Source organism: Girardinichthys multiradiatus, chromosome 17, assembly GCF_021462225.1.
Source record: "Girardinichthys multiradiatus isolate DD_20200921_A chromosome 17, DD_fGirMul_XY1, whole genome shotgun sequence".
Classification (NCBI taxonomy): Eukaryota; Metazoa; Chordata; class Actinopteri; order Cyprinodontiformes; family Goodeidae; genus Girardinichthys; species Girardinichthys multiradiatus.
Window position 1 is genome coordinate 13,250,838 of NC_061809.1, and position 23,589 is coordinate 13,274,426.

Sequence of the window (23,589 nt, forward strand, 5' to 3'; positions counted from 1 at the left end):
CACTTGAAATCATTTGAGTGCAGCATTTTGGGTGCTCAGAGAAAAATGAAACACTGACAATGTATGATCCATTTGCAAGCACTGTGAGAATACACAACTAGGCACCGACCGCTAAAGTTACCATCTGCCTCAGATCATGTTCACTACACTAATGGGCTAATAAATAAATATTTTTTATGAATTTGGACTGCATTTGATCATTTATAATATACATTCCAAAATATGCTGACAATAATACCTGTACTGGGATTTTTTTTTACAATGACTACAGATTCTTTAAAACAGACTGTGTCTTTTGGAACTTATACCATAATTGTGAAAACTGTGAAACAGGGATTCTTAGTTTTCCTGAAAATATAGCTAAAATCCCAACTCTATATATGATCTATGATCTTGATCGTGAGATGGATCTATTGCTACACTGCTAGTATCTATTCGAGATTATTATGTACACTTAAGGAAACTTAATAATGTAGTTTCTCTCTCTTTATTAAGTTAAAATAAGGTCTAAATTTGTTTTTTAAAAACAGCTAAGTCACTGGGTTAAATCATGACACTATGTCCTTACTGATTATACTATTCCACAAAAATTGTTTAAATTGGTGGCACCTTCATAAACTAGTTTTACATTAACCCTTCGACTCATACATAAGTAAAAAATTAAAGAATTAGTTAAACAACAAAATGAAGAAATTAATAATTTAACCATCTTGTTTCCACTACAAAAAAAAAACAAATTTTTATTTCCAGCACAGTCCCACATTAGTATGCATGTATTATCTTCCATGTCAGGGAACAATGAGATCAGAGGCCTGGATGAATAGGTAATCATATCAGTGACACACCGCAGCCCTCAGCTGCTGTGCTAGCTGCTGATGGTACTGATTGTATTAACAGTACATTCCCTCTAGTATTTTATGTTATGCTTCCTGATTCATCTCCCATGTACTGATTACATTATTTAACAATGTCACTTTCTTAATTTTTCTTTTTCCAAACATAAATTCAGCATTGCTGACTATATGCTCTTTCTAAAAAAACATGTTGTACTATCCTGTGGCACATTAAAAGAATATTGTAATGTCATTTTATGTCAACCTATTACATACCCCAATTCCAAAGCTTTTTTTGAGTATTAATTTACATTCTTTAAAAAGGTTTTCTGCCCAAACGTGTTTGAGCTACTTGACCAATGAGAACCATGGTACATTCAAACATATTTTAATAAGGTCATCTGACATTGCTATGCTTTTTTCTTTGCTCCTAAGCTGATATTGTTTATGTTCCTTTGCAGGCAGAAACCTGAGCTTACTGATCATTCATCGTTGAACTTTGGCTTCGGTTCCAGAAGTTTTCTGGACAAACGAGATTACCTATATTTGCTGGATTTCATTTGAATTTTGTTTCCAAGTATTAAGCTGGCTGCTTCCTGTTTTCCTCCGTCTCCTGAACCAAGGCAGAAGCGTAACCTGTCCACCCTCCCACACAAGTACCTGAACATTGGATTAACTCCTGAACTCACCAGAACCCACTCTCCAGCTCAAGTAAAACCATCTGGCTTTCTCCGCTACGCTCACCTGGGCCCCGACTTCCTCTACCCCTGGCGACCTGACTACACTCAATCATAATTACTTCTCGTTTATTCCGCAACATTATAGTTCTTGTATTCACCAGTTCTCTTCCCCCTCTTTCCATACAGTTGGCGATTCTACCGTTCATGTTCCTGTGTCACTACTTGTAAATAAAACACCTTTTACTGATTCAGTTGTCCTTCTGAGTGTTCTTCTGTATGTGGGTCTGCTCTATCTCGAGCAAAATGACAGACATACTAAATGATCTTTGTTACTGAGCACCAAAATCCTTCTGACAAACAGTGTAAAGGAAAACGTGTTCTTGAGGAATATAGTTCATATGCGGTACTTGCATTGCTAACAGCCAATGGGCAGTGTCTCGCAAGACCATAAATATACCTACTTTTCCCCACTCATCTCCTACTTATTTCCACCAACACAAAGCAGTGCATCACCCTCTACACACCAATCCCTCTGTGAAACATGGTGGTGACAGCATTATGCTGTGCAGATGTTTGGTTTTTTTTCAGCAGGAGGATGGAAGCTGATCAGAGTAGATGGGAAATTTAATAAATCTAAGTACAGGGCAATGATGGAAGAAAACCTATCACAGGCTGCAACAGGCTTGAGATTGGAGTACAAGTTCACCTTCCACCAGGACAACAATCCTTATCATACAGCCAGAAATATAGTGGGATGGTTTAGATCAAAGCATGCCCATGTGCAAGAATGGCACAATTAAAGATAATGACAATTCTGCAATTTAATTATTTTAATCTCATGGTGGAACTGTGCTTGCTCTTGATACTTTGTCTACACTTGGAAAGAATTAAGAGTACCAGTCTATGCATCCTTGTAATTGATGTGAAAATATTTTCATTTATAGCTCCATAGGATCAACTGACTATTCTAAGATTAAAGTTGAATGATTCTGCTGTGCCTTCAAGGGCTCAGATAATCATTAGCAGAACTAATCCGAAAATAGGTTAGGCCAGGGGCAGTTGGAGCCATTCCAAGCATTTATCAGACAGCAATGGGTTAACCTTCAACAGTGCTAATACAGAATCTGTATAACATAGTATGAAATTACCTATGATATATCTATCTGTGGATATATCTGTTGATGTATCTTGCAACCTTTACACTTTAACTGTGTACACATTGAAACCTAACTAAGAACTACTGGGATGTTCAGGACAAATGAAACACTTTGAAATGGAAAACAATCCTGGTATGTAAAGGCACTGAACCAATTACAAGAAATAAGAAGACCCTTAAACCTATTTAGCTCTGTGCACGGGAAAAGTGAAACCATAAGGATACAGCAGTCATGATTTTGTTCAGAAATTCTGAGACTTCCTCAGGAAATATTGTGTGCTAAAGCTAGCTTGTCAGTTTAAAACAGTTCTACATTGCCAGTCATCTGTTCTTGGCTGTCCCTTTGGTGCTAGGCCCTCGAATGGGATTTAGACCATCTGCTGGCTGCCAGCACTGAAGAGACCCAATGTTAATTGAAATAAATTGCAGTGAGTGATCAGAATATCTGATCTAATTTAGTCATGGGAAGCTCTTGACCCTGGAGGTGCTGTGTGGCTGTAGCAATATTTTCCACCACAAGAGATGGCTCAGTCAACCACCATGAATTGAGATGCTGAAGCTGACTGAAGAAATAATAAAAACATTCAAGGTGCTCCTGCAGAAACAGAAAGCAAAAAAAGATTCTTTGTTTGCTGTCTTAAAAAAACCTAAAGAATTCTCAATAGATGGAAAATAGCAAGGCCAAGCAAGACTGAAATATACTGGCAGAGGTTCTTGACACGATCAGAATATCACAGATCAGCTTTAATCATTACCCAAAAAAAGCTCCTGCCACCAGAAAGATTCCTGCCAAAAATGTTCTGGAATTTAATTGGTAATGCAGCACTTGAGTGTAAGAAGCTGATAGTCAGTCATTCACAGACATCAGCGTTCTCGACTTCACTCTCCATCGTATGTCTGGTTCTGAAGAAAGTAAGGAAAAAATAACAGTTTCTGTAGAGTAACCTACTGCTATACAGTGGCTTAGAATTTACTGGAAAATATTTTCTCCTCAATAATCCCCAGCGGTGAAATGCTTTTAAATTAAATAAGTTAAAATAAGCATAAAAGGTAGTATAAACATGGCCATGGAACATGGCCATGCGGTAAATGCCAGAAAACATAAATAGTTTTGTGAAACTACTTTTTGATATATAAAGATCCCAAATACAAATATTTGATGACAGAGACATGCTGGATAAAAAAAAAGGCATTTGATGAAAAAGGTAAAATGTTATAGTTTCTTTGTTTGTGCCTGCCTTATAAAAAAAAATTCTAATCAGTGACAGGAGTTTAAAAAATCCGTTTGGGCATAAACATAGCAAAAGGGCATGAAAGGAGTAGGCAAATGATAAGTATCTTACTTATGACCTAGGTCTACATATCAAAAATTAAAGCAAATATGAAATGTACGATGTGACCACATTTTGTACATTGTGTGTGTTTTGGGATGAGGGGTATAAAATTTACAGTGTTCTAGTGTGTAATAACAGAGTTACTTTTAGACATCATCAACTTATTTTTATTATTTTTTTATTTCCTTGATTAATGATTGCCTGACCTTAATGCCCTGAATGTTTAAAGCTCTCTACACAGTCGATGAGTGCCTCTATTTGGTAAAATGATTAGAAACTGCATTAATCGCAAAATAATGCCAACTTCCATGCAATGTCAACCACTGCAAGCATTAGGCGTGCAGAAGGGAGTAAATCTTCATCAGTGCAGACAGTACATGTGCATAACATGGCATTAGCTTAATAATGTGTTTTTTTTTTGTACCAGTCATGCATACGTGTAATAAATATTGCACCTCTAAGGTGTGACACTTATGTCACGTAATCTTTTAGCTTGTACAAAAATTCCATTGCAACCTTTCTTCAGCTGGAGATTTAATTGTGCAATCTACAGCATCAGATGTGTGAAAAGACAGTACTATTTAGTTAAATCCATGTACCTACATATGGCATTAGAATGCGAAGCAGATATTTAGTAGTATGATAGGGAGATTCCAGGTGCATAATACTATTGTGTTTCGATAAAAAAAAATCCATGGTAAATAGTATATGTGTGCATCTTTCGATCAGAGTACTTGAGCCAGCTGCTGCAGTGATTGCAGAACCTCTACTGTGTGGCAGTTTGTGCTTCTGCTGAAGAATGATGATTGCTCCATCAATAACGCATTTCAGCTTCATATCTGTTTTACTGTTTGCCAAACACCATACAAAGATGCAAATTGCATTAGGAAAGTACATCAGTGCATAAAGCATAGCTAAAACCGATAATAACAATTATGCCACAAATAAGGGGTTGTTGATGACATCAAAGGTCATATAGCGCTGACTTATTTAGCATGCAGTGTGGGTGCTATAGGTGAATAAAGTGCGCAAATAACAACAGTGTAATCAGTCTAAGGGAAAGTTATTACATTTATGTAGCAAATATAATTCCTCAAGAGGAAAATTGAATCCTTTGAAAACAGGGGGCAGAAAATTACTTTTTTTCACTGCAGTGACCATGTTCTAGAGTGGAAGAAAACATTTTTCAGGTGAGCCGCTGGGCCATTTAGCTTCAAAACACTGTTCAGAAGTTTGTGATCATGTCCAGTAATAAAGTAATAAAAAGTACTGTTTTGACACTGGGAAATGGTAAAAAGCTCATATAAGTACCAACAAGCACATTACAGTGGGCTGGTGAATAATTCATCCCTGCACACCTTATCATGCATATTATATATCTGCATTCCATATGTTTAATGCTTTCTCGTTTTCATATTGTTGGTCAAAAACTACAAATTGTCTTACTAACTGTTACAGGAAAAATGTCCTTCCCAAGAACATTTCGTCAGGGACTGTAACTAAGATTGTCTAACTGATAATATAATGTAAGAAGCCTGAAAATATAAAGGTTATGCATGGGAATATGTTTGAAACACCAAGACTCAAGTCAACGTAATTACCAACTAGAGTTTAAAACAAAGTTTTAAAAGTTTTAAAGTACAAATTTCCACCACAAAAAATGGGCAATGGCATAATGTTCATATACATTATGTACATGGAGTATTCTGAAACGGAGTTATTTCAGTGCCTCTGACCATCCCTCAGCTACGACCTCAAACATTTACTACTATCGAATATGGAAAGTGACCTAATTTCAAGAACTATTAAGTACAACAGCCAAACTGTCTGCCAGTGCAAGGTGAGTGCTGAGTGTCTTAAAATTTATTTCCGGAGTCTCTACCAAATCTGCTACAGAAGTTGTCCTGGAACCAGTCAAAAACATAAGCAAAACTTTGTTTTACTTGCAGCTGTAAACAAGGGTTGAACATACGTAGTAAAAATGCTGCAGTGGTAAAATTGTATAACTAGCAGATTTGCCTTTGAGATACATTCCATTATGTGCTGTCCAATACCATCATCTGGCTGCCTCTTCAGTATTTAGCTATGCAGCTGTCTTCAATAATAAGTAGTCTATCTGCTGTACATCATTGAGGGGTCCAGTATCTATTAAAAAAACAACAACTAATGCTTCAATTGTAGCATTAGGAGTGAAAAACAAAAACAAAACAAATTGGTTGCCTTTTGTGATAGTCAGAGGACATTTTAATTTCAACAAGGTAAATAGGGTAAACAAGAAGCAAATTAATTGTGATGTCACACAAATAGGCATAAACAGCCAAAAACATGCTGTAAATTAAAATCGCCCCAAAGAGAGGTGCTAAAAAATTCTCAAGCACCAGCAGAAAAATCCTCACTGCACCTTTAATGATAATAAATTAACATTTTCCACATTTAAAACCACATAAATAATTTCAGTACACAACATAAGAAATGATTATCCCATCTCACAACAAATCAACAGAATTCCAACAAATGGCACGCAATATACCAATTTCAGTAACTCCCTCTTAGAGGATTCTCTTCATCCATCAGCAGCTCAGCAGGTGGGACATCCTCCACCTTCCGTGGCTCCTACATGTATGGCTGCACACCGTCCTTCATCCTGAAAATATAAATAATATTCTCCCTATCTCTTCCTGTCAATTCAAATCTCTGTATACATCATTGTGATATTCTGAACTGCTGCTACACTTCTTTACTGTCTGGACTGCAGGAGGCTATTAGGCAGTTGTGTTTCACCCAAGGTTTAGCATCATCAGTCTTCAGCAACCTTCAATTTGTTTGCCATCTCCATATCACTTTTTTGAATGTGGTGTATTGTTGTGGAACCTGGGCTTTAATTAAATCTGGACTAAACCAAAACTAAATCCTCAACCAAAACGACAGAATTTTCTCATTACTATCACTTTTTAGCAGCAAAAAAGAAACATCTTTCATTTGTCTACCTCTTATCCAAAATTGGGTGGCTAAGGTAACAGGTCTAGAATTTGAATGCAGACATCCCTCTCCCCAGCGAGACTCCAGCTCATTCTGGGGGATCTCTAGGTGTTCACAGGCCAAGGGAATATGTAGTTCCATCAGCATATTCTGGGTCTTTCTCACCGTCTCCTACTGGAGTCACAAAAACCTCCAGAGGAATGCATCTAGGAGGCATCCTGATCAGATGCACCAACAACCTCAACTGATGCCTTTCGATGCGAAGGAGGACTGGCTCCACTGAGAGCTCCTCTCGGATGAAAGAGCTTCGGTCCACACCCTGCAGGGGAAGATCGTTTTAGCTGCTTAGATCCACAGTCTTGTTCTTTCAAGCATGATCCATATATCATTGCCTTTGGTGAGGATCAGAATGTAGAATGAACCAGGAAATGGAGAGCTCTGTGTTCACCTCGACAGACCAGAGCACCGCTCACATTCCTGCAGACAAGACCCAAACCCATCTATTCATCTCTGGGGAACAGCACACCAAATTTCCTTGACCCATTACCTGGGGAGATGCAAACCACCCTTTTTCCAAATCATGGGCTCAGACCTAGAGAAGCTGACTCACGTGTTATAAACTGCAAATGACTGCTCGCTGAAGGTCAACAGCATGCACTCAAACTAAAAAAACAAAAATTACAAAACAAGCAAATCTATTGTTCTATGGAAGCCATTTAATCATACATGCAGATTTAAAGCTGTGCCAGCAGGATATTGTAAACTGTTGCTATAGTTTCCAAGGAAACTTCACTTAGCAGATTTTCCTGGAAGTGGCCGACCTTGTTTGCAAAAAACCCCCCCCAAAATAAAGCCAAAAATGGAACACCATTGCGAACATGGCAATTAGCTGAATACTTGAGAAAAATTATAAAAGCAAGATGATAAACAACATCAGCTATGCAAGAAGAGCAAGTGTCACAACAATCAGTCAAGTCAGGTATCATCAATCAGTGCTGCCATCAACATCGTTTGACAAATTGAGATGAATGCCAAAAAAGTGGCCACAACATCAATATCGCATTGATTTTGATTCCAAAACGCTGAGTTTTAATCTTGTTGTTACAGGTCAGAAATTTCAGCCTATGACCTTCTGAGGCCTCCTTTAACCGACTATTATGCCAACAGATGCGCACACATCCATCCGTTACCTGTCAGGTATGTAAATATGGCAAATTAATGGCTTATCAAGCACTTGTTTTCCCGTCTGCCTATCCATGTAAAAGAGAGAGTTTTTTTTTTTTTTTGTGCCCTCTTGCTTTGCTCTCTTGATGCTTTAATATCATGAACAGCAGAGAGAAAGATGAGGAGGAGGATGATGAGGAGGCGAGAGCTTGCTAGACTGAGCGTTCGTGAGCATGCCGGGGCTGACTCAAGAGAATGAGATGTTTCCAAAAATATAAAGGAACGGAGGAGAGAAGGATGAGGAGAGAAGAAGTGAGAGAATGTGCTGAAGAGGCAGGAACACAAGAAAATGAGTGGATTAACTCCCACAACAACCCCCACCCCTTCCTTCTCAGCCACACACAACGACCCCTCCCCTTCCGCTGTTTTCCAAAAGCCCTTGGATTTCTGACAAAAACATGCCAAATTAGCGGGAACAAATCGCCTGGATAAACATCCCTAAGCACTTTTCCTGGTTGCAGTGATGCAGAAATAAATGAATTATTAAACAAATTATTAAAAATAATCCAACTTTTAAATGAGATCTGTGTCAAATTTAGTCTCCTTAACGTGCTTCTTTTCTTCATTCCTCCTTGGGCAAATGTACCTCAGTGTGAGCAGATGTAAGCAGTTGGTTGGATGTTTTAAATAGACACCATAAAGTACACGTTGGCTTTTGATCACGACGGATTGCCCTCTGGAGATGCACTTCTGTGATGCATCTGTATGCTAAAAAGGTTTGCTATCTTGTTAATGCAGGTTTATTTTTTATTTTTTGGATTCATAGTACTCTCTTAGTATAATTTGACTTAAAGAAATATAGCAATCATTCATTGTATAACTGGAGAAATAAAATCCCACTGCATCCAGTCTTGCTGCAGTTAAATCGTCTATATAAGTGTGCAAACATGGCTATCTCAACACATTCAGGGAAAGCAGATGCTAAGAAATACCATGCATTGCAGAACTCATAGCCCTTGAATTTTTCTACATTTTGATTCAATACAACCTCAAAACACAAACAGCATCAGGAAGACCAAAAAACACACCAGCTGGTCAAGGACGTTTTAAGCAGCCTTAGCTTATTAAACTAAACTCAAGCTTTCAGAATCTTAGGAGTGCACTGTTCAGTCAATCATTTGAAAATGGAATGAGTAAAGCCCATCTACGGGACAATAAATCTGGCCTTAAGGAAGAGCAATATTTAAAAACAGCTATTAGATTCATTGTCTAAAGTTTACTAAATGCAATATAGGGAAAACAGCAAATGTGAAAGAAGGAGCTTAGTTAGAATTGTAAGAATTTTGAGCTATTTTGCAAAAAGAAATGAGCAATAAATTCAGTTTGAAGATGTGCAAAGCTGGTGGAGACCTCCCTCAATGCAAGTCAATACTTATGTATATTAAGATTATAAAAATAAAGATGAAATCTATGCATCATTTACCTTCTGTTTCAAAGTTATGGACTACTTGTTTTTGGTCAATCACATAAAACAACATTGATATTTGGAGTTAAACATGAAAAATTATGGACAACTTTAAAGCAGTATTCATAACACTTTAAATGTATCACTGTAGTATGAATGCTCTTACAACTCACTCTAAGGAAGGTTTTGATTGTTGAGAGTGAAAAAAATCTGGTGAATTAAGAAAGAAAAGCCAACTTTAAACACAACACTGAAAACAGAAGATGGCAAAGATAATGCAGATAATTTTTCATCCAGCTTATTGACTCCACATCAGGACCCAGACAGCACAGCAAGGTATCATGGGACCCTTTAATCTAGCATGAAAGACATGGGTAATCCTCGCCAGGGGGATTACCGCCGACCAGTACTCTCTCTTTGCATATTCTGACTTCAGGCAGCTTCGGTGCTTAAGCACTAACCCACCAATCGTGTTCGACCCAAGGCTTCATCACTCATCCGAAGTATTAACAACAGAGGAGACATGTTTACTCTTGAACTCCTACCAAAACCGAAGAGATTTAAAAGTAAAGAAGCTAAATCTCTGTAAAATCAAAAACCGAGCTGCACTTTCATAAAAAAATGTGGCTGTCTGTGTTTTTTTGCTTAAACCAGCCATTAACAGAGTGGTAGTGTTATTCTGACGTATTTGTATTCCAATAATCAGCTCAGTCTTGGTATTATTATTATTGGTATTATTTTCTCTGGAATTTATTCCTCCTTTTTAAACCTTCTGGTTGGTTTAGAAGCCACTGACTCAGATTTTTGGTCCAGTGTGAGGCAGTTAGGTATATCTTCTAGCTATATTAAACTGTTTATAATTTAGCTATTCTTTTCTAGTTTTTTTTTTTTTCTAGTTGAGGGCATTAAGAAAATGTTCTCTCTAAATAACTAAGTAGTTAGCGGTGAGACTCATAGATAGAAGGTAACTGGGTGTAAAATGTTCTGTTTTTTTCTTCTTTTTTATATTGATGGGTTTTTCTGCTTCCTTTCGCACATTCTGTATTTCCTCACAGACTTGGTCCAGTAAACAGTAAAGATTCAGTGTCATGTTCTGTACTTTTCTCATGATTACAGTTCAGAATATCATTGCACTTCCTATGAATGGCAAACGTGATAATTGGTATGCATCAGCTTGCATTCATCTATATTGCTGTGATGCCAACGACAGGGTTAAGAATGTAGAGAATCTGAAAAGCAAAATTTCTCCAGGCCCATTTCCAGAGAAATTATCCAGCTGCTAAATCTAACTCTAGTTCAAAAGAAAACAAATAAGAAATCCACTGCAGCCAGTTTTAGTCAGAGGTCAACAACAGATTTGTTCTGTGAAGGCCTTAAAGGTTTGTTGGAGAACACTGGTAAACAAACAGCTTAATGAAGACCAAGGAACACAGCAGAAACAGGTCAAGGATGAAGGTTTGGAGAAGTTTAAAGCAAGGTTAGGTTAAACAATAATATTCCAACATCCGATCATCCAAAACTGGAAAGAGTGTGGCAAAAATGCAAAATTACCAAGACACCTATCCTGAAAGGCCAGGTAAAGAGAAAGGAGTCAAGAGCTGAAGAGATCCACAGCTCAGGTGGAAGGATCTGACAAAAGGTCAACTATTAGTTGTACTGTACACTACACCAATCTAGCCATTATGGATGAGTGGGAAGAAGAAAAGCGTTGTTGAAAGAAAGCTTCTTCTTTTCAGTTTACCACATGCCATGGACACAGAAAACATGGGGAAGAAAGTACTTTGTTCAAATGAGACCAAAACTGAACTTTTAAGCATAATTACCAAACACTATGTGTGGAAGAAATTTAACACTGCGGATTACTCTGAATACTTTGTCACCACTGAGAAACACGGTGGTGGCGTCATCATACTGTGGTGAAGATGCATGGAGCTAAATACAAGGTAAACTGAAACTGTGGCAAAGGCTAACCTTCGTTAAACATTCAGCAAGAGCTGCACTCGTATTATTTAAATCAAAGCATATTCATGTATTAGAATGGCCCAGTCAAAGTCCAGTCATAAATCCAATTTAGAATCTGTAGTAAGACTTGAAAACTGCTGTTCTGTCTTTAGATGTGCAAAGGTGGTCGAGACTTGCAGCTATAACTGCATCAAATGGTGGTTCCACAAAGTAGGTGGGCTAAATACAACCCCACATTTCGGAAATAGTTATTTATGAAGGATTGGGATAACTTTGCATCACTATGTTTCTAGTTCACAATTATGAAGTATTTTTTGTGGTCTATCATACAAATCCCAATAATAAACATAGGTATTTCATGTTGTTCTCATTATAGAAAGCTATATTTACTACTAGCTTGACTTGCATTATCCCAAAGGTTTTGGTAAAGATGTTTTGTCATTGTCTTAAAGTGCTCTGGAATTTAACCTGAGTAAAAATAATAGGAAAAGACAGATAATAATTGAAATTTAAACACAACAGTTGTGTTTTTCATATGAACAGTCCTTTGATCATAGTCAGTCAGGTATGGCACATCAGCCCCAAACCTACAATACAGTTAGGCAAGTAAACCACTGCAGCTCCACACCTCAGAGACTTGAAGAAATCATGAAGAAGAGAAAAGTGATTGACTCCTTTTGCTCTTAAATCCCTGCTGCAAACCCAACACACTTAAGAAGTCATACAGAAACGGTATTTGGAAAGATCTTACAACAAAGTGCGTATAAGTCATATCTCATGAACCTCTCAATTCTCATACAAAGTAGTATGGAGTTCCCATTTTCAAGCTGTCATGGTTGAACACATATGACAGGTCAACTGAAAAAACAAAACACACCAAGCAGTTATTTAATTTTTCCTAAGCAGCTTTTCAGAAAATTAAGTTATTCACTTCATTTCTTACCCATTTTTTAAAAGCTTGTTGTCATGGACATTTACTGCTCATTAATTAGAGTTTCATGCAAATAAACAAATAGGAAAAACTTAAGCGTTTGTATAAACTCATAGAGGCCTGTTTTTGTATTTTCAAATGAAATCAATGTTTGCCAGCCAACAGATGGTATTGATAATAATTACTATACAAAGAAAAGGTGTTTTCTGTTGTTTTTCACCCATTGGTAGAAATAAAAAATCTCAAACTGTGTGTGCAAATCCAGAGGGAACTGAAGAAGAAGTTGCTCGATTATTCATAGGCAGGCAAAAACTAATTGAATAGTCTTCTGAACATTAAATGAAAATTATCTCCAGCATAATTGCCATGCTGCAAATGTCTACCCTAATCTAAATAGGTGTCCCCAAATCAAGCGTCAGTCAGTTGGTAATTGCTTCGATTGTGAGCGATATGTACTTCCGTGTTTCTTGGAAGAGAAGGTACCTCGGAGGGAGAAATAGTTTAGCATGTGAGCCCATCTGCCAGACAACTTTCAAGCCATGCCGTCACCTCTGTCTGTCATATTTTCCTCAGATGCAAAGAGAGAGAGGAAGAGTGAGATAATTATCGAGGCACTCGAATCAACATGTCAGAAAGGCCAATGCTCAAAAGTGACACCGTTTGATAATTTGCATGTACTCAACAAGAGGAAAATATGCGTCAGTGAGACATTAAACTCGTGCCACAGCTTTAATAGCAAAATTTCATTCTCAGTTTGAATAATTTGAACAAATGGCAATACATCATGTTGTATCTCCCTTGTGAATCTAAAGAAATATTCCAAAGGTTTGGCATAGCTGACAGAAAACTAAATTACCTTTTTAGACTGATATCTAACCCAAAAAGGTACAATTTATGTTTGCTACAGAGACAAATCTGGTGAGAAGTGTACATATCATCATTGTCATAAATGTCTTTTTAATTTTAGGCTTTAAAATACTAATTTTAATGCTTTTTTTTAATGAGGATACAACAGCTAATATTATTAAAATGATACATAATTTTTCAATTATATGCATACACCCCCCACTAAGAGAAACCAAACACAGCAAAATCCATATATTCTCAATAGGGCTGATGTCTGGGGCATTCCTAAAATTCAACACTAGCCTAGACAATCCTGCTGTTTAAAAGTTTCAGTTCAGCTAATGTTTAAGTATGAGAAATGTTTAAGTCACAGAAAGGAGAGCCTACAGTTTTTATGGCACAATGCTGATTGCTAAAACTAACAACAATGTGATTCCCCAAAGTTTTTCAATTCAATAAACTAGGATTTTGTTTGCCGCCAAAAGGTGTTTGGAAGGTGTTTGAAAACAAACTGAAAAATATGTGCTTTTTTTCTTTGATATTTTGGAAAAGTTATTTTGAACTTGATATTTCTACTTGGATTGTATTTACCTGTATATGATTTGCACCTTGGTTCCAGTAAATTACAACATTAATATGTTATGAATTTAATTATAGAGATAAACTGAACTCAATGGCAATACAACCTTACATTGTACACGCTTTGAACCTGTCTTATTGTGTTGGCCACAGTTAACTTTAACTTAAAAAAAAAAAAAAAACAACAAGCAGTCATAATCACTTTGCATAGAAATGACCTAACATGTGAGGAAACTGTGGTCAAAAATAGTCCAGCCTAAAGAAGTGTTCCTGATCATCAGAAGCCATAACAACCCAAGAACTTTCAAGGCTAAAGCCTATTAGAAATCAGTTTCACTGAATTTAACAGCAACATGGATGGAGAGAGTGTTGACCAGAGAAGTAGTGGTTGCTTCAACATTGAAACCTTAAAGCTCAGCTAACATTTGCAGCTCCCTGCCTAAACAAGGCAAATTTCTTCTGGATAATGTTTTCTGGTCAAATTAGACAAATCTGAGCTATTTGCCTTCAATAATAGGAGATGTACTGCATTTGTATGAGTCAAAGGGCTGCTTTAAAACCTAAGAACAGTGCCAACCACCAACCAGTGTGGTGGCTGACCTCGTGCTGAGCAACTCTTTTGCAGCCAGTACTTGAGTGTTGCAGGAAAAAGGGCTTCCTCAGTCTAAATTATTTGACTTCACCTCAAATCAACAGCTACATGTTTGAAAATGTGGTTAGGTGTTCAGATAGTAGAATGGTACACATCAGAACTGGTTCTGCAATGGACAAAGCAGGCTAACCTGGGCTTCTAGATGCTGTGCCAAAAGCCCTAATATCAGTCATATTGAAAATGTATGAAGTACGCTTAAATTCCAGGTTCATGCCAGGAAACCAACAAATTTAACATTGACCAACCACAGAGCGATTGAACATCAAGCCAGATTACTGCCAAATGTGTGATTTCAAAAGCACATGAAAAAGATTAGTTGGTTTATATACATATCTGTATTTGATCCTATTGGCATAATTTTTACTGTTCAGAGCAAGTGATTCTCAACCCTGGTCCATAACGCCCATTGTCCTTTATGTAGACGTGTCTCTGGTCCAACACACCTGATTCAAATGATAGCATTACCTTCTCAGCATGCCATCAAGTGCTGCAGAAGCCTGGTCATCACCCATTTATTTAAGTCAGGTGTGACGCAGCAGGGAAACACCGAAAATGTGAACTTGTGCTCTCAATTCTTGTTTTAAAAAAAATAAAATACGTTAAAGCTGTGTCCTGTTTAATAAAGCCAACTTCTAAAAAAAAGAAAGTTCAGATGCATCATTACAAGCCCAAAATTAATGACAGAACCTTAAGAACATTGTGTAATTCCCTGGACTGTGTGCACGTCATTTCAGCATATTCTTATGTCCCTAGGCAAAGGTTGTTAGTAATGAGGTTTTTTTTAAAACATATCTGTCATTGGCAAAAGATAAGAAAGTATCACTTAAAACATTGTTTGGATGATCCAAAGACAGTCTTTTTGGAGAAATACCACTCAATAACCAAACATGTCTTAAAAGCTTTTTGCTTATTATTTCAGCAGATAAAAGTGAACGAATGGAATTATAATTCCTGGAGGAGGAATTCTAAAAAGCCTATTTTATAATTTTGTCCCATTTGTTTCCTAAAACATCCCAAGTTATTTATTTTTTTGTACCTTTACACATGCATTCTTAAGAAAACATTAATTTACTGTAATTTCCCAGTTCTCATGTCCATATTTTACAGCTCATCTTTAGTGCAGCTGCATGTCAATGTGACCTTAAAAATGAAAGACTGGAACAAACTGCTATGTCATTTGCTGCTCCGGGGCCCAGGAAAGGGTTATTGGGCACCATTGTTCCATATGGTGGCTGCATATATGTCATGTGAAATTCAGTGGTATTCCTCTGTAACATAGAATGACAACCTGCGAGGGTGAGACAACCCGGAGATCAGATGATCAGAACAAATGATTTCCATTAAATGTCGAAGTCACATCACATTTAGTGACAAGGTTCAACGTGTATACTGTTGTGACAAGCTGTTCCACACAAGCTGGAGCAAAAACTATGTTCATATTTAAAAAGCACTTACATTAATTATACATATAAAACCTTCTAGAAATGCCAACCAGCAAAAGTCACTTAGAACCACACTTTAAAGTGATGCTTTTACCCCAGTGCTTGATGTTTTGAACATTTTTGTGTAAAGGAGAGAGGAGTTTTTCTGAAGAAGGGTTCTTTGGAGAGGAAATAAGTAAGAATGATCTTACTTGCCGAAGATAAGTCATTTAATCAAATCAGTTTGGACAAAGACAAATGAGTTTGGGCCATACAAGCATGCTAGTGGCTATTCAGAGCAGAGCAAAGACTAAGGCAGATTATTGGCTAACTTTCAACTCAGTTATCAAAAACATACTAGCTGTCAATACCAATCTCCTTTTTTAGTATTTAAACAGTTGATATTTTTCTATTAGAAAGTTATTTCTATAGAAGTCTACATTATACAGGGGGTTTTGATTTCTGGCGAAAACAAAATCTATAAAATAGTATCTACTTGAACTGCAATATTTCTGTTTTATCATGTGTTTTTCATGAAAAACTATTGCCACCCGTTCAACTCTTGAGTGTTTGCAAGAGTGAATCACATGTGAATCTTGATGTATCTAAAAGTTGCACTGCAACGGTGCTCAAGAACTGCATGAGTGGATTTTTTGGTGGGGGGGGGGGGTAATCTGCCTTAGTCTTAGGTTTAGAAATGGGTGAAATGGACTTCTAATTCTATCATGATAATTTTTGGCATGCAGATAAAAATAAAATAAGTAGGGTATTTCAAAAATCATACAATTGCACAGCCAAACTGCACAGAATAATAAATAAAAAATATATATATATTAATATTAATTGTGCTGTTATGGAGGCAACATTGGGAAATATGGATAGTTAAAACAGCAAAATTAACAATCCCCACTATACTGTTAGTTTTTTGGGTATGCATACTTAATCAATGGGAGATTTGCGTTGTCAGGATAAATCAGAACTCTTAACACAATAATTATCTTTCCATAAAAATGATAAACAGTACAATAATTATCCATCATTACTTGGGATTGCAAACTGTGTCCTACCTAGTTGTTAGAAATCTGACCATTTTAAGTTGGCAAAAATCTACTTTGCTGAAGGCTGTTAGTAAGACTGAAGACTTAATGAATTATGAACTAGTATGGCACAAACTTGAAATTTGAAACCAAATTTAAATGTGTTAAATGAGTTAACTGCTACATAAAAGCTAATAGTTCATTTGATTTGACTGGGATCCTTTAGATAGAATAAATCTGCTTTTGTCTTTGCCAACTGTTTTCAATTGGTAGGAATTTACTTTACTAGTCATTCACTAGCTAGTTATCAAGAGTAGCAACTAGTATGATCAACTAGCGACTAGTACAATGCAAAATTGTTTCTCTTTATCCAAACCAAAGTTGCTACAGGAGTTATCTCCTGTACTGCTAGCTAGCACAACAACAATTAGTAAGTCCCACCATTTTTCCAACTTGCAGCTGTACCAAATTACCTGTTCCAAGTTCCAACTTCAAAGGCATATCAAATGTAGCATTAACAGTCAAAGGGCCTTATTTCATAAAAATCTGTCTGTTAAAATGTCTGTATTGTATTATCTCCACCCAGTCACATGCATATTTAAAAAACAGGGTTTTTTTTTTTTCAAAATTGATACTTTCTTTTATTTTCAAAAAGCAACAGATTACACAGTTAACTTTCAGCAAATGCAATCCTAACTGAAACTGTTACTCACATTCGGGACTTTAAAATGAAAGACTCACATACTTACACACTATCTATAATATACAAAAATGAATACATAATAAATATTAACATGGCCACAAGAGAAAAAGAAAGTAAGTCATTGAAAACAATCAGTAAAGAGCAAATGTAGGGAAAGTAGAAACAAGACAGTGTGCCTTAAATGTCTTTTTTTTTTCTTTAATGTTTTTTACAAATTGTGCAAGATTTCATACTAAGGCTCTGGTCTTGAAGTGACGGTTGTCTAGCTCACACACATCTTTGCTGTAATACACATTCACTGCCACACACACACACACACTCTCTCTTACATACACACACACTCTCTTACGCACACACACACACACACACTCTCCCTGTGCTCGTGCACTCTGTGGGGTGTAGCAAACCACTGCAGAATAAAAAAATGGGTTGCTCAGTGTATGGCCTGCGATGCTCTTGGGAGTGGACCAGCTTTTAAAAAATGGACATGCATTTCACGCTGATGTGACAAAGAAAGTAAAAAACCTCCCCTTGCATCTACAAAAACAAACCTTTTTTTAGGACTAAATAAAAAAATAAAAAAAAACATGACAATATCATCACCATTAAGGCAAGAACACCCGGAATGGCATCGGCAATACTGTAACAATATGATAGTGTTTAGGTACATGGATATGATTAAACATTAAACTACGTCTTCAATGTCTTTTTTAAGCACAATATCATTTTTTTTTTTTAAATCAATCATTTTTTTAATCCAAACCCATACATTGCTCCATCTTTTTTTCTGTAAAATCGGTTAAGAAAGTAACAATGCGAGACACTATGGACATATGGATTGTAAAACTACAAGAAATAAGTTTTAGTTTTAAGTTGAAACTTCAAAAAACCACAAATCGTAAACCACCATCCCCGTTAAGCCCACCCACCCAGTAAATGGAAAAAGAAATCACTTACATTAAAACCATCTTATCCTCTTGTGATGGTGTATCCCAACAGTCACCAAGTTTTGCTTTACTTAAGGTAAAGACAATTGTGTTGTCTGTTGCCAATTAAAGCATTCATTGTTTGCTTTGAGGGAGAAAAAATAACAGAGAGGAAAAAAATTGTCCTTGCAATGCAGTTGGCAACCATCGACCAAAGAAAAGCAACTTTACATCTTCGTTTTAGTGCAACTCTTAAACTGTAAAACATTTCCAATGATTCCTTGAGAGGTATTGTTTCTTCATTTTGTGTTAATTTTTTTAAATAATTTTGTATTTATTTTTTTGTATTTCGCACATCACAGAGTAACCCATCTTCAAAATATCCAAAGCAGGAGGTTTTGTTTTCATGGTTTTGTCAAAAGAAAAATGTTAAACTTTTTGCTTTTCTGCATTGTCATGGCCTTCCACAATGTCTGTTTACTAGAACATAAACACAGGAGGAGATCCATACTTTCTCTATATTTCCATTCCATTTGGTCTCCATGTTCGATTGGACTTTTTGTATTTAATCGTTCATGCAGAGCCGCATGATCAGCAGTCCACTCGCTACCCTCTAAGAAGGGTCGTGAGGAGTAGCAAGGAAAAACTGGAGGTTGAAGGGGGAGGATGTATAACAAGAGCTGAACAACTGTGACGAGCCCACATCAAGATAATTCAGGGTAACCAAGACATAGATGAGTAAAAAAAAACAGCAAAACCATCATATAACGCAGTAGGGTTCCCTCGGTAGCCGGGATTTTCTGCAGTAGAGGAGCGTGGTGCTGAAGCAGCGCCGGAGCTCCCTGTTGGAGAAGATGCAGATGAAAGGATTGACCCCAGCCTGGGCAAAGCTCATCCAGACAGCTGCTGTCAGGTAGCCTCCAGGGACTGCAGGGCCCCTAGCAAAAACCCGCCAGTAGCAGGCAACAAGGTAGGGCCCCCACAGAGCCAGGAAGAAAAATGTCATTATGTAGAACATCCTACTAATCCTCTTCTCCGTTTTGAACTCATCAAGTACTAGAAGACGTCTGCGGCCCGCTGCATTGCTGTTCTGTCGGATGCCCAGCAAAGTAGGCGGGGTGGGGCCCCGGCCAAACCCAGCCAGCCAGTTGGCTGCCGCCTGCCCGCTAGCACCTGGCCCATGGAAGGTCCAGTTCTGGCTAACGGCAGGCACAAACTGGACGGGCTTCATCTTTCTGCGGTCATGGACGAAGAAAATGAGCTTGAGGTAAACCAGCTGTGTGGCCAGGAGGATGAGTGCCAGCAGGAGCATGAAGCCCAGCGAATCATTCGCCCTGAAGGAGCGGTGCTGAAACGTGCACTGGTCCTCCTCCCGGATGAAGGAGTATGTCCCAACATCTAGCACCGGAGGAAACGCCATAGCCACCGACAACGTCCACACCATGCAAATGACAGCTAAGCACGTCCAGAACGTCAGCCTCTTGGTGTAGAAGCGGTGATGGGCAATGGCCAGGTAGCGGGTGACACTGACACAGAAGAGCATGAATGCCGTATGGAAACAGGAAAGCACACCTAGGAAGGCAATCACTTTGCAGGTCAGTGTGCCGTAGGTCCAGGCAGATCCATTCTTTACAGAAGTGAAGACAAAGGGGAAGCAGATAGCGGAGCGCAGGATATCCGAGGCGCACAGGTCCAGCAAAAAATAATAGGGTGCCCGGTGCAGGCTCTTGTCTTTAACCAGCAGGATGGAGATCAGAAGGTTCCCTACCACACCGACTCCAATGATGAAACCCAGGGAGGTCAATTTGAGGAATGTGGCAAGAGGAGAGACATTCTGCAAGATGGTGTGGTCCCCTGCATGGCTATAGTTCGCCATAGATGGAGGAGGGATCATAAATGTACTGGAATAGCTTCAGCCGAGTATCATGATCTAGAGTTGGCAGGGGGAGGCGTTTGATCCATTTGATGGTGTGCTTTGAAGAGGTTTCCAGGCGTATAGACAACCTCCTCTCTAAGGCATCCTTTGTTTCTTTGTCTCATCACACCTGGAAAAGATCCCTGAAAAACATCATCCAACAATCAGTGTTTAGTCCCAAGCAACAACTACACTTTCATAGTCAAAAAGGCAGCAACTATCCTCCAAATAATAATGATTTAACAAGGACCTTACATTTTAACATAATGGAGAATCAACCTGAACACTAAATGGGATGAAAGGCAAAGACACGCAGCGACGGAGCTCGATAAAAGTGACATAAATTTCCTTTCATGACGCCTCTGAATTTCCAGAACAAAAGATGGCAACAGCGCAGTCCAGCCTTCACTAAGAAACGACGCATCTTTTCGCGTCGGAAAATAACGAGTTCCACATTTGCAAAGGTTTAGGTTGGATTTACAGTCCGCCCCACACCCCCCGTCCTCTCCCCATTATGGGTGAGGGGAGGGACTGCATTTTCCGCGCAACTGTGAAACATAAAGACAAATGCAGACAAAAATAAGCTGTTCTTGATCACACCCTACACTTCCCTGCAGAACAGAGAAAGGCTATCTTTATATAAAACAGCGCCTCATACATTTACCCACCATGCAACATAAATGTTAAACATCTCTGTTTTCGTCTGATTATCAAAGGTTAAAGGGATTACGGGGTCGCTAATAAGCGCTGCTCTCATTAATGTATCTATTGAGCCGAACCACCATTTTCCTCAGCATATTGCATAGAGTTAAATCAGATATGACCCATTTTGACATAGGATTTTGCTTTCTGGTGGTTCCGATCGAGATGGATCGGGGAAAAATGACAATCACAAGCCGCCTAGTAATAATCATATGACATACTTTCGCATTGTTTACAGCTTATTTAATTATAAAAGGCGTTTATGTCTACTTACGCGTTTGAATTGCCTCCTTTGAAATCGTTTAACGCTCGAATCCGATAGATATTCGTCCTGTAAATAATATATATATTTATAAAAAAAATCAACAGAACGGAATAACAGTCCCCGCATCCCACATGACGCTGTAAGCGGATCCGCGCGTCCATTAGACTAGAATCATTTCCAAGTCTCCGCTATGAATTGACCAGAATCGCTGCCACCACATAAGAAGACCGGGCCAGAGGGAAAACAGAAAACAGAGAAGAAGACATCCGATTACATGATCAATCAAACTCCTACCTGTTGATAATCCCAGTTCGTGTCCCTACGGTTGGTTATTTACATTGCACACGTCGGGGTTTTCGCTGTTTTTTTTTTTGTTTGTTTTTTTTTTACATTTAGTGCCTGCCCCCCCCCTTTTTTTCCTCCACGGTGAATATCCTACAGTAAACGGAGCGCACTGCGCGTGCGCCCTGCATCCCTCCTATTTGTGATCCAAGAAGCGTCTTGTCTCTTGTTGCAGCAGCAGCAACCCTGTCTCTCTGACGGTAACATCTGCTCAACAGGACCACTGCTGGCCGGTAACGCGTTACTACAGTACGCATGTCTGCATCTAGGTAACGGATTACTGCTGGGAGGTGACGCAATGAGCAGATGAAAGAACAGCCTGATCATTACTTCAGTTTTGTTTATAATAGCTTTTTTTCAGACGCCTAAACAATAAACTAAATAAAAAGGTTTTTTTTTTTTTTTTTTTTTTGTCTTGTTTTCTCAAACGGTATCTAATGCCTTGCAAAAGTATAAAAAACCCTTGAAATTTTTGACAAACTTTAATATATGTAAAAAAAAAAAAAAAACATAAAACTTAAGAGTAGTATGCATTTATACTCAACCTCACAACCTTACAATGATACCCCTTACTAAATCCCTCAATAAACTGCAGACAACTGGAGCTGAGTCAGCTGCTTCATTAATATAATCATCTCAATATAATTACAGCTGTTCCATGAATTGTAATAGAAGGTTTTCACAAAGAAAGCCATTGTTGAAAAAAACACTGCCAAGACCCTTAGGGCCTTTGTGATTATTTAGTGTTTTTGGTGTTCTTTTAGCATTTTACATCTGTGTCCCTGTGTCTCTCGGTAAGCCTTTTTCATTTGTACACTGTATTCCCTTTACTTCCATTTTCCTGTAACTCTTATTTCTTACTTTGTTTGTCACCTTCTGCTTAGGTATTTTTAGCCATTTTTTGTAGGGTTATGTTTTGATATGTCTGGTTTTCTGGTTTCTGTGCTTGTGCGTGTTCCTTGTCTAGAATCCCTCAGTAATCTCTCCTGCTGTCTGCTCTCCCTCAACTATTTTCAATTCTGTAAATTAACTTCCACCTGTCTCTTTTATTCCTCTCACTATATGGGAACTGAAAGTTCCTGTGAAAATGAGCCGAAACATAAAGCTACAACAAAATGGTTTTAGATGGTTAGGATCTGATTTTTCCACCATGTACGGCATTGCTGTGATGTCACAAGCATGGTAACTGCGGGGAACAATAACTCAATCAGCCATATGTACACATGCTCAATGCATGCTGGGGGAGAGTGCAAGAAAAAAAAAAAAAACGTCAGAGGGATTGTGGTAACGAACATGAATTAGCTGTTATCATACATGCCGAATCGATGGACCTGTAGTTGATGCATTTGTCACACAGGAGATGACATTTAACAAACTTTTTATTGCTGTTAAAAAAAAAAGCCTAGCTGACTATTTTCAGCTACATTTCACCAAATTTGACATTCCAAAGGCTTGCAAAAGTATTTAGTCAATTCAAGTTGTAGCCAAAAACTTTAATGCATATCACTGGCAATTGACGTGATAGAAAAACACGGTAGTGTATATGAAAAGTAGAAAAAAATGATCCATGCCATTCAAAATGTTTAACAATATATTTTCTCATATAATGCACCTTGAGTTGTCTTGTTACTGAAATGTGCTATACAAATAACCTAGCCTTGCCCTAAAAATAATCTGAAAATGTGGTGTGCATTTTA

General features: G+C 37.9%; 1 protein-coding gene across 9 annotated transcripts in view; it reads right to left on the reverse strand.

The window, feature by feature from the left end:
• gpr85 (G protein-coupled receptor 85) overlaps positions 1-22,093 on the reverse strand; it is a 36,133-nt gene extending 14,040 nt beyond the window's left edge. For 5 of the 9 annotated variants that reach the window (XR_007042196.1, XR_007042195.1, XR_007042194.1 and 2 more), the window contains exons 1-2: positions 21,845-22,093; positions 18,700-20,726 (exon numbers count right to left, since the gene is read on the reverse strand). Coding sequence is in view for 1 of the 9 variants with exons in the window: in XM_047390523.1 (XP_047246479.1) it covers positions 19,429-20,562 (1,134 nt within the window). In the remaining 8 variants the exon portion in view is untranslated. The other 4 variants (XR_007042201.1, XR_007042199.1, XR_007042200.1 and 1 more) reach the window with 4 other exon arrangements.
• Positions 22,094-23,589: the final 1,496 nt, after the last annotated feature.